The sequence below is a fragment of the Cetorhinus maximus genome, chromosome 12 (assembly GCF_964194155.1).
Source record: "Cetorhinus maximus chromosome 12, sCetMax3.hap1.1, whole genome shotgun sequence".
Lineage (NCBI taxonomy): Eukaryota > Metazoa > Chordata > Chondrichthyes > Lamniformes > Cetorhinidae > Cetorhinus > Cetorhinus maximus.
In genome coordinates, this window is record NC_135890.1 from 2,365,430 (window position 1) to 2,378,839 (window position 13,410).

The 13,410-nt window shown below is 42.6% G+C and overlaps 1 protein-coding gene across 5 annotated transcripts in view; it reads right to left on the minus strand.

Moving 5' to 3' along the window:
• Nucleotides 1-2,634: 2,634 nt before the first annotated feature.
• The window catches only part of LOC144687166 (semaphorin-3D-like), a 380,732-nt gene continuing 369,956 nt past the window's right edge, over nt 2,635-13,410 (minus strand). For all 5 annotated transcript variants that reach the window (XM_078552912.1, XM_078552909.1, XM_078552911.1 and 2 more), the window contains one exon: nt 2,635-5,594. In XM_078552912.1, coding sequence (XP_078409038.1) covers nt 5,202-5,594 — 393 coding nt within the window. In that variant the 3' untranslated portion in view covers nt 2,635-5,201. The remainder of the gene's footprint in view (nt 5,595-13,410) is intronic.

The following is a 13,410-nucleotide window of genomic DNA, read 5'->3' on the forward strand; positions in this document are numbered from 1 at the left end:
GACGCTTTCCTCCTTCCGAACTCCTTCCCTTCCACCTACCTCCCCAGTTGCTGTATTCTACCCCGTTACACCCTCCTCCCCCCGTAATCCCCAACTTCCAATCGCAACCCCCGACACCATCATTCCCCCCATCCCAACGTCACTTTCCCTGACACCATCGTTCCCCCATTCTAACCTCAGCCACCAACAGTATCATTCCCCCACTCCCAGCCTCACCCACCCCTGACACACCTTCCACTCCCAGCCAAACTTACACCCTCTCAATGATCATCCGTAGCAGACCATGGCCAACACACTGATGTCCCGAAGCAGACCCTCAACTGGGACCTCCAACCTTCCTTGAGCTGCTTCACAGTGTCCATGAGAATCCACCCAGCGTGCGATGCACGTGTTCCTCCAGGGTCGGTAGCTGTCAGACTCCAGCTTCTTCTGCTTCTCAGGTGTCCACGATGTGAGCCAGGCCCTGACCAGAAGCCCCGACTTCTGCACGTCACACTTGTCAAGACGTGTTCTGCACTGGTGTGTTTTCCCGCCTACATAGGCAGGAAATTTGACCTGGGGAGATGATCTTGGTGAGCTGGGCTTATAATGATACTCAGATGAAGTTCCCGATGTGCTGTGGCAGGAAATGCAGCTCGCAACTGACGGGCAGAGCGGACGATTGAAAACTGGTTTCATGACATTGTGAAACCGATTTTTGGCCTTCCTGCCATATTGTCCGCTCAAACCCGCCATGACCCTTGACACCAATGGGCATAGAAAATTCTGCCCAGTGTTTAACCTGGGATTCCGCAATTGGACAACATTTGCTAAATAATCCTCAGTCTGTGAAGAATTACGCTGACAACCAATTTAAGATTGTCAGTCAGGCTCACAACGTGGAACATTTGCGTGTACTGGAAGCTACATATATTAATACATGGGGCCCTGTTCTTTGCAGACAGAAAGAACATGTACAGTAAAGTGATGGAAGAGGCCATCAACAGTGCTATCAAGCAGCTCTTGCTTATCAATATCCTACTCACTGACGCTCAGTTTGGGTTCCGCCAGGGCCACTCAGCTCTGGACCTCATTACCTGGGCCAGCCTTGGTCCAAATATGGACAAAAGAACTGAGCTCCAGGGGTGAAGTGAGAGTGACTGCCCTTGACATCAAGGCTGCATTAGACTGGGTCTGGTATCAAGGAGTCCTAGCAAAACTGGAGTCAGTGGGAATCAGGGGGAAAACTCTCCACTGGTTGGAGTTATACCTAGCACATAAGGAGATGGTTGTGGTTGTTGGAGGTCAGTCACCTCAGTTCCAGGACATCACTGCAGGAGTTCCTCAGGGTAGTGTCCTCAGCCCAACCACCTTCAGCTGCTTCATCAATGACCTTCCTTCCATGATAAGGTCAGAAGTGGGAATGTTCGCTGATGATTGCACAACGTTCAGCACCATTTGCAACTCCTCAGATACTGAAGCAGTCCATATCCAAATGCAGCAAGACCTGGACAATATCCAGGCTTGGGCTGACAAGTGGCAAGTAACATTCGTACCACACAAGTGCCAGGCAATGACCATCTCCAACAAGAGAGAATCCAACCCTCACCCCTTGACATTCAATGGCATTACCATCACTGAATCTCCCACTATCAACATCCTGGGGGTTACCATTGACTCGAAACTGAACTGGACAAGCCATATAAATACCGTGGCTACAAGAGCAGGTCAGAAGCTAGGACCGTGCAACGAGTAACTCACCTCCTGAATCCCCAAAGCCTGTCTACCATCTACAAGGCACAAGGCAGGAGTGTGATGGAATACTTCCCACTTGCCTGGATGAGTGCAGCCCCTACAACACTGAAGAAGCTGGACACCATCCAGGACAAAGCAGCCTACTTGATTGGCACCACATCCACAAACATTTACGCCCTCCACCACTGACGCACAATAGCAGCAGTGTATACCATCTACAAGATGCACTGCAGGAATTCACCAAGGCTCCTTAGACAGCACCTTCCAAACCCACGACCACTACTATCTAGAAGGACAAGGGCAGCAGACACATGGGAACACCACCACCTGGAAGTTTCCCTTCAAGTCACTCAGCATCCTGACTTGGAAACATATCGCCGTTCCTTCACTGTCGCTGGGTCAAAATCCTGGAACTCCCTCCCTAAAGCACTGTGGGTGTACCTACACCACATGGACTGCAGCGGTTCAAGAAGGCAGCTCACCACCGCCTTCTCAAGGGCAACTAGGGATGGGCAATAAATGCTGGCCCAGCCAGTGAAGTCCTCATCCCATGAATGAATTTTTAAAAACTATGAATATTTATACCGCAATTTCTCATTTCCTGCCTTTGACGAGGCTTTACTCATCCTTAATGAGAGCTTTTTCTCTCACATTCCCTTTCACTAATTCTGATTTGATTAAACATTTTTATACAGGAGCAAAATTTAGAGCAGCAGTACAAACAATTTCTTTGTTCAAAGCCTTGGCCATCTGTTTACACTCATCTCTTTTTTCACCCAAACTAGCGCGTGCAGGAAAGTGTAACCTGTAAAGTGTTAAAGGACATTTAAAGTGCTGAGATTTTTTTTTTCCAGAAAATGTTTTCACGAAATGCAACATTTAAAAAATCGAAGTGGGAGCTTTTTAAATAACAAGATGTCTACTTTATTAAAATAATACCAAAATATACATTTAACATTCTGATCCCTGTTATATGAATACAATGACATGTCATATTTAACATCTTTACATGAAAGCAAAATAATTCATATCCTTTAAAGCCCCTCTCTCTCTATATGGGAACTACGTATTGATATTTTTCTCATTCCTCTCATTTTTTTCCAGTTTTCTTCTTTTGATGATCACCTGTCACCACATATGTGGTTGTTTTAGGAAGGATGGACCTTCTTCATGGTGATTATCTAATATAAAGGGATTTACAAAAGACAGTGGTCACCACAGGACAAATCACTTGCAGTACATATGTTACCACGTAGCTCCTGTCATCTCCTCAGGTGACTGACTCAATGACACAAGGCATTCACCCTTTTTTTCAACTTGCATTTCATCCCTTCAATTAAGTCTTGAAAAATATTAACTACATGTTTGCCTTAATTAAGAATATTGTGCTATTTTATGCTTTATATGAGAGATACTGTCTCCCTTAAAAACTTGGAATTTGCATTGTTGTTCAAGGGTTGAATAATAAAATTAAGCCATAACATTTCAAAATTGGGAGAATATTTGAGCATAATGGACAAATCCCAGGTGAAAGAGGAGTGGGAATCTGAACGTTATTGCTCATCTCTCTGAGGGTCCCTCCTTGGCTGGACTGGAGCAGGCTGGAGGATGTCCCTTCCTGCTTCCCAGACACTTCAGCATCACTCTGTGTTCCATTCAATAGCCTGGTCAAGAACTGATAACATTCACCCAATTTAGGGAGCCAGGATTGAGTGACATGAACTCTGATACTCACAAATGCAACCAATAGGCTGGCAAAAGAAATGCTTTAAAACTTCCCCAACCAGAATTAAGGACTAGCCTACTATCAAAAAACAATTTCTAAACACCATTACTCTGAAAGTGGCTTTACAATAAAACCTTAACCCATACAATAAAAAAGTCCATAATAATGTTCAACTAATTTGATACAACACAAGTATAAACTAAAGATTAAGTAAAGGAATATAATTATTTTTTACAGCAATGTATGTTCCAAAATTCTTTCACTTAAGATTCAACAATATATGAATCATATGCTAAAACTGCTAATAGGTGTAATGAGATTTGTTTGCATAAAATATCCTTTCAACGCATTTGCTATGCCTATTATATTCTCTAGTATTAGAAATTGGTAGAAAAGCAGAACCGAATAGAAAAGTAAATAAAGATAACAGGATGACAAAGAATGATTGGGATGTGGAATTAGATTATCGGTAATTTACAAACTTTACTTTTTCCAAGTTATCTATTTTCTTGTATTTTTCTCTTTTGGTCACCTCACCCTGCCCAAGAGACAGGCTCAAAATCTTCCAAACCTTCTCTGTAACTGTTATGAGGAGATACATAACAGCAGGAGGGGGGGGGGTTCATTCTTCCCTCTACATTTCCTTTCCTCCCTCCCCTAATGTAGCCTTCAATATCCACCCATCAACACTGCATGATGGCCTGATGGGGAAATTCACCATGGGGGGTATGACTAACACAAGTCTGAAAGCTGCCACTACATAACTAAGCTTTAATGTGCTGCAACACTTAACTCCCGCTAACCTACCATCCCTTAATGCTTTTTTTAGTCCTTGACAGCAATAAATTATGAAGAAAACACATTTTTCTTGCTAGCTAATATAATGGAAACACCATCAAATTTTGTTCATGTTAACAAACAGCAATTGTTCCTTATAATGCAACATTGAGAAAATTGTTGTGTAAAATCCATCCCACCAAAAAAGTGTGAGTTCTTTCTCTCATAGGATTTTACATCAATTCTCATGCCTAAATACAATTTATGATTTACAGTCATAAAAAGTACGTTTGTGGTGTTCCATTAATTGATAAGAAAAAGGATGTAACTAGTTCAGGAATATCTGCATTTTGAACTGGAATTTCAGTTTCCTGGAAACAGGTTTCTGTCGAATTTATGCAGTCAGTCGATAGCGGCAGGTAATGGAAAGATCCTCAAAGTTTACAGCGAAAATCCATCTCAATATTTTAGTCACCAACTGAAGACAAATGTTCAATCTTAATGGTTACAGCAATTTATAAATGTCTGATCTGTGATGTAAACAATATCATGGATGTGTCAGAGCAGAATGATGGTGATAAAATTGACAAATCGCTTACTGCTGCATTTTCTTCACAAAGCAAGAGGAATTTTTTTTGTTAAGGTTTGAATACTGATGGGGTGAGATGAAGCAAAGGTAGGAGGGAGCTTAGTGGAGCATAAACAATGGCATATTGGTCCAAATGGATTGTTTCTGTGCTGTAAATACTTTGTAATAAAGAAGACTAATGTTGCAGACCACGAGGTCCCTGTCTTGGTTTTGGTGTTGCTGAGTTCATCACAGGGAAATGCAAGTCCTTTTTTATTGTAAGCATTTTGTTCTTCTCCAGAACAGTAATAACAGTACAGCAGCACTCAATGAAGCCTTTGTCGTCTCCTTAGAATTTAAAGCCACAGGGTTCAGCTTTACCTCCAAACCATTAGCCTACTCATGGTGCCTGCGATTTCGATTCTTCTTCATCTCCTGCACATGCTTCCACTTTCCAGCTCCTCTGTTCCTCTGCCGCCGTTTCTCCCGGTACCACAGCTGCTCGCAGTAGTCATCCACTGTGAAGCTGGCACTACTCAGCAGCTGCACATAATCCTTGTATCTCAGCCGAGACTCCGAGGCAAAATCCCTGCTTTTCCCCTCCTCATCCTCGGCCTTCTGTGCATTCTCCATCTGTTCATTCTCTATCACTTTCAAATTTAGTTTAATGATTGTGTGAGTAAATGTTTGCTCCTGAGCTTTGCAGTAGTAAAGGCCAGCGTCTTTTCTTTGCACACTACGAATCAGGAGGCCGTGATCTGTTTTGATGATCCTTTCATCAGTTTTTATCTATGAGGTAAAAATTAAATAGGATATATATCATTCAATCATAGAATCATATAGCACAGCAGGAGGCTTTCAGCCCATCATGTTTGTGCTAGCTCTATAACTTATACATTGATAAAACAATCCAAAACCAATGTTTAACAATTTAAACATTTAAATAAGTATTTCCTTAAAGATATTTAGCCAACAAATACAGCATTCATTTTGAAAAACATTGAGTCATGGTTTATTAAAGAAGTCAACGACAAAATATAATGGATCATAGACAAGGACAACCCGATAGGAAATACGTTTCATGTCCCATTCAAGAGACAATGGGGTAGAATTTCTCTGGGTTTTCCTGATCACTCTTGGTTTGATCGAAGATTGACAGAAACACCAACCAAAACATATCAACCGTTTCCACCAAAGTCACAGCAGAGGAATGGGAGAACCCCAGCAGAAATTCCTGGCAGACATTAGTGAGAGTCACGTGACCCTCCTCGCTCTGTCCTGGGATCTTGGTACGTCCCAGTTGTTGAAATAACAGCTGTCATTTCCACAGCACCTCTAATATGAAAAATGTCCTACGCTTCTTCAGGAATAGAAAACAGACATTGCAACACATCGATACTCATCTCCCAATCAAGCGGCTGTAACTTTAAACCCCAGTCTTGGGAATCACCTGAGCCTTTAGTTGGAACTCTCTAAAGCAATTAGAATTTGAATAATTTCTACTGCAATCATCTGGGTGCTAACCAATTATAAAACAGCACTGATAGCAATCTTGAGAAAATTGGTGATGAATCCTCTCCTTTTGATCTAGCATTGAAAAGAAGATAAAAGTTGGTAGGTAAATAAGGTGACAGGTTCAGATTTACAGATTCATAAATACTCAGTGTTGGAATTCCCAAAAAAATGCCTGAGAATTCCTGGATTCCTGATGTGACAGTGCAAGTGTGGTGGGGAGAGACTCAAGCCTGTCAAAAGTGGAGGGAGGAAGCTGACACTGTAAATAATGACAAAACAAGGGTGAGCCTCCAGCCAGCAATAGGCAAGATATTCCAAGGTGTCCAGAAAATCCAGAGAAGGGGAAAAGTAACTGCCCAACTCCAATTATAAAAGGGCTACATGCACTTCAAGGGCTGAACAGGGTCTTGGAAAAGACCAAAATGGTACACTGACATCGAGTATTTACCAGCGAAAGATTTTTAGTTCATGACTGCAGGATTTCAGATCTCATCTAAGTGTAAAATATTGATGTTGCAGAACAGAGCGATTTCCCCAGAAGGGTGGAAGTTGAAGTCCTACTGCAGAGGCTTGAGCACATAACCTAGGCTGATATTCCCAATACCGAGAGAGCGCCGCACTGTCAGAGGATCAGTAGAGGGAATGTCGCACTATCAGAGGGGCAGTAGACTCATAGATGTTTAGTGCACAGGAGGTAATTCAGCCCATCGCATTCGCGTCGGTCAACAAAGATTTGACAACAATAACCCCATTTTCCAGCGCTTGGCCCATAGCCCTGGAGGCTATGGCAACGCAAGTGAGTATCTAAATATTTCTTAAATGAAAGTTTCTGACTCAACCACCCTTTCAGGCAGTGAGTTCCAGACTCCCACCACCCTCTGGGTGAAAGAACTTCTCCTCAACTCCTCTCTTAGCCTTTTACCCCTTACCTTAAATCTATGCCCCCTGGTTAGTGACCCCTCTAATAATGGAAAAAGTGCTGTCCTATCCACCCTATCTATGCCCTTCATAATCTTATACCTCTCTATCAGGTCCCCTCTCAACTTTCGCTGCTCCAAGGAAAACAACCCCAGCCTATTCAATCTCTCCTCATAGCTCAGACCCTCCAGCCCACGTAGCATCCTGGTAAATCTCCTCTGCACCCTCTCCAGTGCAATCACATCCTTCTGATAATGTGGTGACCAGAACTGCACACAGTACTCCAGTTGTGGCCTAACCAGCATTTTATAGAGTTCCAGCATAACCTCCCTGCTCCTGTATTCTATGCCTCGGCTAATAAAGGCAAGTATCCCATATGCCTTCTTAACCACCTTATCGACCTGCCCTGCTACCCTCAGCAATCTGTGGATATGCACACCAAGGTCCCTCTGATTTTCAGTACTCTCCAGGGTCCTTCCATTCATGGTGTAATCCTTTGCCTTGTTAGCCCTCCCCAAGTGCATTATCTCATACTTTTCCGGGTTGAATTCCATTTGCCACTGCTCTGTCCACCTGACCAGTCCATTGATATCCTCCTACAGTTTAAGGCTATCCTCCTCACTATTTACCACCCTGCCAATTTTCGTGTCATCCGCAAACTTCTTGATCATGCCCCCTACATTTAAGTCCAAATCATTTATGTACACCACAGACAGCAAGGGTCCCAGCACCGAGCCCTGCAGAACCCTACTGGAAACAGATTTCCAATCACAGAAACATTCCTATACTGTCACCCTCTGCTTCCTGCCTCTCAGCCAATTTTGGCCAATGTGCCACTTTGCCTTGGATCCCATGGGCTCTCACTTTCTGCCATGAGGAACTTTATCAAAAGCCTTGCTAAAATCTATGTAGACCACATCAAAGGCATAACCCTCATCAACACTCCTGTTTACCTCCTCCAATAATTCCATCAAATTTGTCAAACACGGCCTTCCCTTGACAGTAGTGAGGAAGCGTGCACTGTCGAGGAGGACTACTGGAGAAGTGCCACAATGTTGGAGGGGTGATACTGAAGGAGCACTGTACTGTCAAGGGGCAGCACTGAGGGAGTGCTGCACTGTTGGAAAGCAGTAACCAAGGGAGCGCTGCACTGTCAGAGGGTCAGTACTGAGGGAGCACAGCACTGTCGGAGAGTCAGTGCTGAAGGAATGCTTCGCTGTCATAGGGTCAGCTATCAGGGGGGCCATTTTGGTTGTTAAATGAAAGCTTTGCCCTCTCGATTGATGTCAAAGATCCCATAGCACTTTATGAAGAAGAGCAGGAATTCACTCAGTGTTCTCACCCACATTTATCCCCCATCCAACCGAATGGTTGGATTATAGAATGGTTACAGCACAGAAGGAGGCCATTCAGCCCATTGTGTCTATGCTGGCTCTCTGAAGGAACAATTCACCTAGTGCCATTCTGCCACCTTCTCCTTGTAGGGAAATCTAGAACTAAGGGAAATAGTTTAAAAGCAAGAGATCTCCCATTTAGGACAGAGATGAGGAGGAATTCCTTCTCTCAGAGGGTGGTCAGCCTTTGGAATCCTCCTCCCCAAAGAACAGTAGAGGATATGGGTCATTCATTATATTCAAAGCTGAGATTTTTGATCTACAAGGTGGGGTCAAGGGTTATGGGAGCCAGGCAGGGAAGTGAAGTTGAGGCCACGATCAGATCAGCCATGATGTTATTGAATGGTGGTGCAGGCTCAAGGGGCTGAATGCTTTACTCCTGTTCCTAATTCCTGTGATATGATCTTATTGTCTTATCAAAGAAGTCACAGAAATGTGAGTTTGTTCACTCATTTGGAGTTCAGTATTTCAAGTTCAATATTTTACATCAGGTTTTTGAGCAGCACCACCATCGCCTTAGTGTGAAACAGATTCCACATCTGCCATCTTTGCATTCTCTCAATTGGATTGCCAAAGTATGGGCACATTCAGGCAATGAACCTGCACTCAGTGAAGTTATTTCTACTTGAAACAAGATGAAGATTGGGAAAAATCATTGAATTTAGACCTTTTATAAACACCTGAGAAAGAACAGGAGAGAGGAATTTTCAACCCAGGGGTTAATAGTTACTATTCTGACTCCCTATATCAACTGATGACACATAAATTCTATGAATTACTGTAATAAATAGCTAAGTCTGTTAGTCTATCCAATTGGTATTTAATCCGAGTTCCTCCAATTGTGAAAAGCTCAGTTTATAATGTTCCGCCCTATGATTGTGTGTAGCAGTAGTGAATACGGCATTACACAATATATCAAACAAAGTTGTTTTTATTCTGTTATAAGATTGTAACAAGCTTCCTCTCCTCTCACCATCCTGCATTGTCAGGAGACAATTATCCAACTGATTAATTAAAAACAACATTTGGTTCAAAAGCCAACTCTTCAATCATGTTTTCCGGCTATAACATTATTAATATTGGGATAATTGCACACTTGGGATTAAATATATTTAAAAGCAACTAACTAACATAAATCATATTCTAAAAGAAGTCAGTGACAAGTTACCTTTGTGCATTTTATTGAGCTCCGCATTCTGAACTCACGCTCTGGTAATATATTTCAATTTAGTTATATAGTTTTATATTGTAATTCCATAATAATGGTGATTGGTTTGCAGCCATGGCTCAGCGGGTGGCACTCTCACCTCTGAGTCAGAAGGTTGTGGGTTCAAGTCCCCCTCCCGGACTTGAGCACAAAAAATCAAAGTTGTCAGTGCAGCACTGAGGGAGTGCTGCATTGTTGGAGGTGCCATATTTCAGGTGAAGCATTAAGCCAAGTTCCTTTCTACACTCTCAGGTGGATGTAAAGGATCCCATGGCATTATTTTGAAGAGTAGGGAAGTTCTCCCTGATGTTCTGGCATATGTTTTTCCCTTAATCAACATCACAAAAGAACAGATTATCTGGTATTGCTGTTTGCAGGAGTTTGCTGTGTGCAAATTGGCTAATACATTTCCTACAGTGACTATACTTTAAAAGTATTCCATTGGCTGTAGCTTTAGGACATCCAGAAATTGTGAAAAACTCGATAGAAATGCAAACCTTTCTTCTGTTATCAATTGTCAAAGTATTAGACCACTGGAGGTGTGTTAGCTAGGGTAGTTGCACAATTGGAGCAGGGCTCTTAATGTGAAATTATCCACCACAAATGATGTACCATCTGAAATTGTCCTGTTCTTTTACTGCCTCACTCATGGCCACTCCTGGCTGCTGTTCATGGGCATCGACACTGCTGTACAGTGTGGGTAGGAAAAATGCTGAGATTAGGAATTCATGATCAGACTAAACTGGCTTTTTGAGTTTATGGGAGGTGGGAGCGATTGGGTAGAGAATAAATGGGAATTAAAATGTGAATTAACGGGTCAGAAAAAGAGTGCCTCTGTGAATGGGGTGGAGAGGGTGTGGGGAGGGTGGGGGAACAGTATTACTAAATATTTTTAAAACAATTAGCATTCAATAAAAACAATCAAGTTTAATTAGCAACTGCTCTGCAAGAAATTTTTGCCAGAATCTTTTACAACTCTCCTGTGTGCAGTTCCGAATAAACCTGTATTTGATTAATATAGAATAAGAATAAGTAATCATAATGATTAAAACACAGATGTGTTTCATAGCGTAGAAAACCCAGGTTTCTCATTCACACAAGATAGCTGACGTGCTGAATAATTAATAACTTGCTCTTTCTGAGACTGGAAACTGGCCACTGGGAACATCAACTAGAGGTCAAGAATGAAGGTTCCCCAAACCATAAGATAACACACTGAGTGTGTACAAGGTAAAACACACAGAGTGATGGCACCAGGTTAGGTCACTGCCTAATGCCCCTTTCTAATGGTCTGTTGGAGAGTTCCTTCAATACAAATTAATCATCATGTCATTTCCCCCTTTCCATGGCTAAAATGATTCAGCTGTCTGGTGTGAACACAGTGACATCAAAGCATACTTCACTCCCACAATCAGCATGTGAAGGACTTAATCGACAGAATCTTTAACAGAAGCTGACAGTGTGGGATCCATTTATATAAACACTTATGCGGACTTGTGCTCAATGTGGCAATTTCTAAAACAGTGAGCTCAGTATACTTTGCAAATTCCAGCCTGATCTAGTATGGTCACCTTTAGAACTGTGTTTATCACTTAATGTGCTCAAATTAGAGGTAATTAGCCAAAAGGTGAAAGTTTATAATGCAGTGTTAGATACAGATATACAACAGTTTAACACTGTGAATCATATGTTGCCGAATGATATATTTACACACAAGTGGCATCTCTGACATGCCTATAATGTAAAGCAGAACTGTACCTATGCAAAACAGAAAGACTTGCACTTAAATAGCACCTTTCATGACCCCAGGAAGTCCCAAAACACCTTATAGCCAAGAAAGTGCTTTTAAAGTGTAGTCACTGTTGTAACGCCCCAGCCAATTTGCACACAGCAAGCTCCCAAAAAAACAGCAATGTGATAATGACCCGATAATCTATTTTAGTGATGTTAGTTGAGGAATAAATATTGGCCAGGACACAAGGAAGGATTACTCCAGCTCTTCTTCAAAATAGTATCACTGGATCATGTTAATGCCCTTTCCAAAGGATAGCACTTCTGACATGCAGCACTCTCTCAGTGCTACACTAGAGTGTCAACTGGGATTATTTGCTCAATTTTATGGAGTGGGATTTGAACCCAGAACCTCAGTTGCAGTACCAATAATTAGTACCCTTTATGAAGAATAATGAACACTTTTTCTCCCCAAATTACTGTGAAACACATCTTAATTATTACCTATACAGAGATACCATGACCCCAATATTTGCTAAAGTGTGTATTCAGAACTTTAACCTGTTTTACCTTTTCTTTCTAAAACCAAAGCTAAATACATCAGGGGGAGAATTTTCTCCCCGTTGGGCAGGTTGGGCGGGGGTGGGAGCCATTTTACGTGGGCGGGCCAATTAAGGCGTGACATGCACCCGGAAGCGGTCAGTGATAGCTGTGCAGGTGGGGGGAGGTGGGCACGCGCACGAAAGAGCGCAGAAATCCCCTTCAGGCACGGGGCTGCCTCAGGGAGTTTACGAAAAGTCATAAAAATGTGAAAAATAAAAAAATAAAATTATTCAGACATGTCCCCTCATGGGACATTGTCACGTAAAGTGGGACATGTTTATGAATTTACATGAAACATTTTATTAAATTAATAAACGCTTCATGAAACCTCATTCCGCCCGTGGTTGAGGTTCCATGAAAAATGCAAAGGCCGCTTTGGCTCATTGCCTACCCGCCAACCTTAAGGTTAGATGGGCAGCCCTAGCAAGTGCCTCAATTATTTGATTAATGGCCTTAATAGGCCTTTGACAGTTTGGCAGGTGCGCAGTCGACTCCAGTGCACACCCGCCGAACTGAAGATCGGAATGATGCCAAGTGTCGTTGGGACGCACGCCCGATGTCACTGTGCGTCACATTACACGTCGGCGTGAGGGGCCCACGCCCCCTGCATGCCAAACCGAAGTTTCAGGCCCAGATGCTGGAAATCTGAAACCAAAACAGAAAATACCGGAAATAGTAAGCAGGTCTTGCAGCAGCTATGGAGAGAGAAAAGCCGAGTTAATGAACCTTTCTTCAGAAGAAAGGTCCTTGACTTTGAGCCCACGGTCTTACGGCCAATCAGAGGCAAACCTAGACTCAATGCAAAAAAATACAAATCACTGGAAAATGGCATTTCCAGATTTAGGAATTGATGTTGAAACTTCCGACAATCTTCAAGCTCTAAACTGCCTCTCTATGTGCTCCAGCTTCATCTGATCTTGGCAGTAAGCCTACATTATATTGGTTATTTTAACTTATCCCTTACGCACTGAGAGTGTGAATTCCAGTAATTTAGTGCCATAATTGTCCCCACATAGCGATGTTCAAGTCAGCTGCACGGGATTTGGGCAGGCGAAGTGGAGGAAAGGCCAAATCTCAATCTCAAATTTCGGTGGATTTTTTTTGAGGCCGGAATGCCAACAATAATACCTTTCATCCAAGGCACAGAAACCAGTGCCCGGGCCCCAAAATGGTGCAGGATTCTGAGAGCACAGTGACTGTCAGAGCTGTCAAATCCTGGAAGGCGATTTTAAGATAA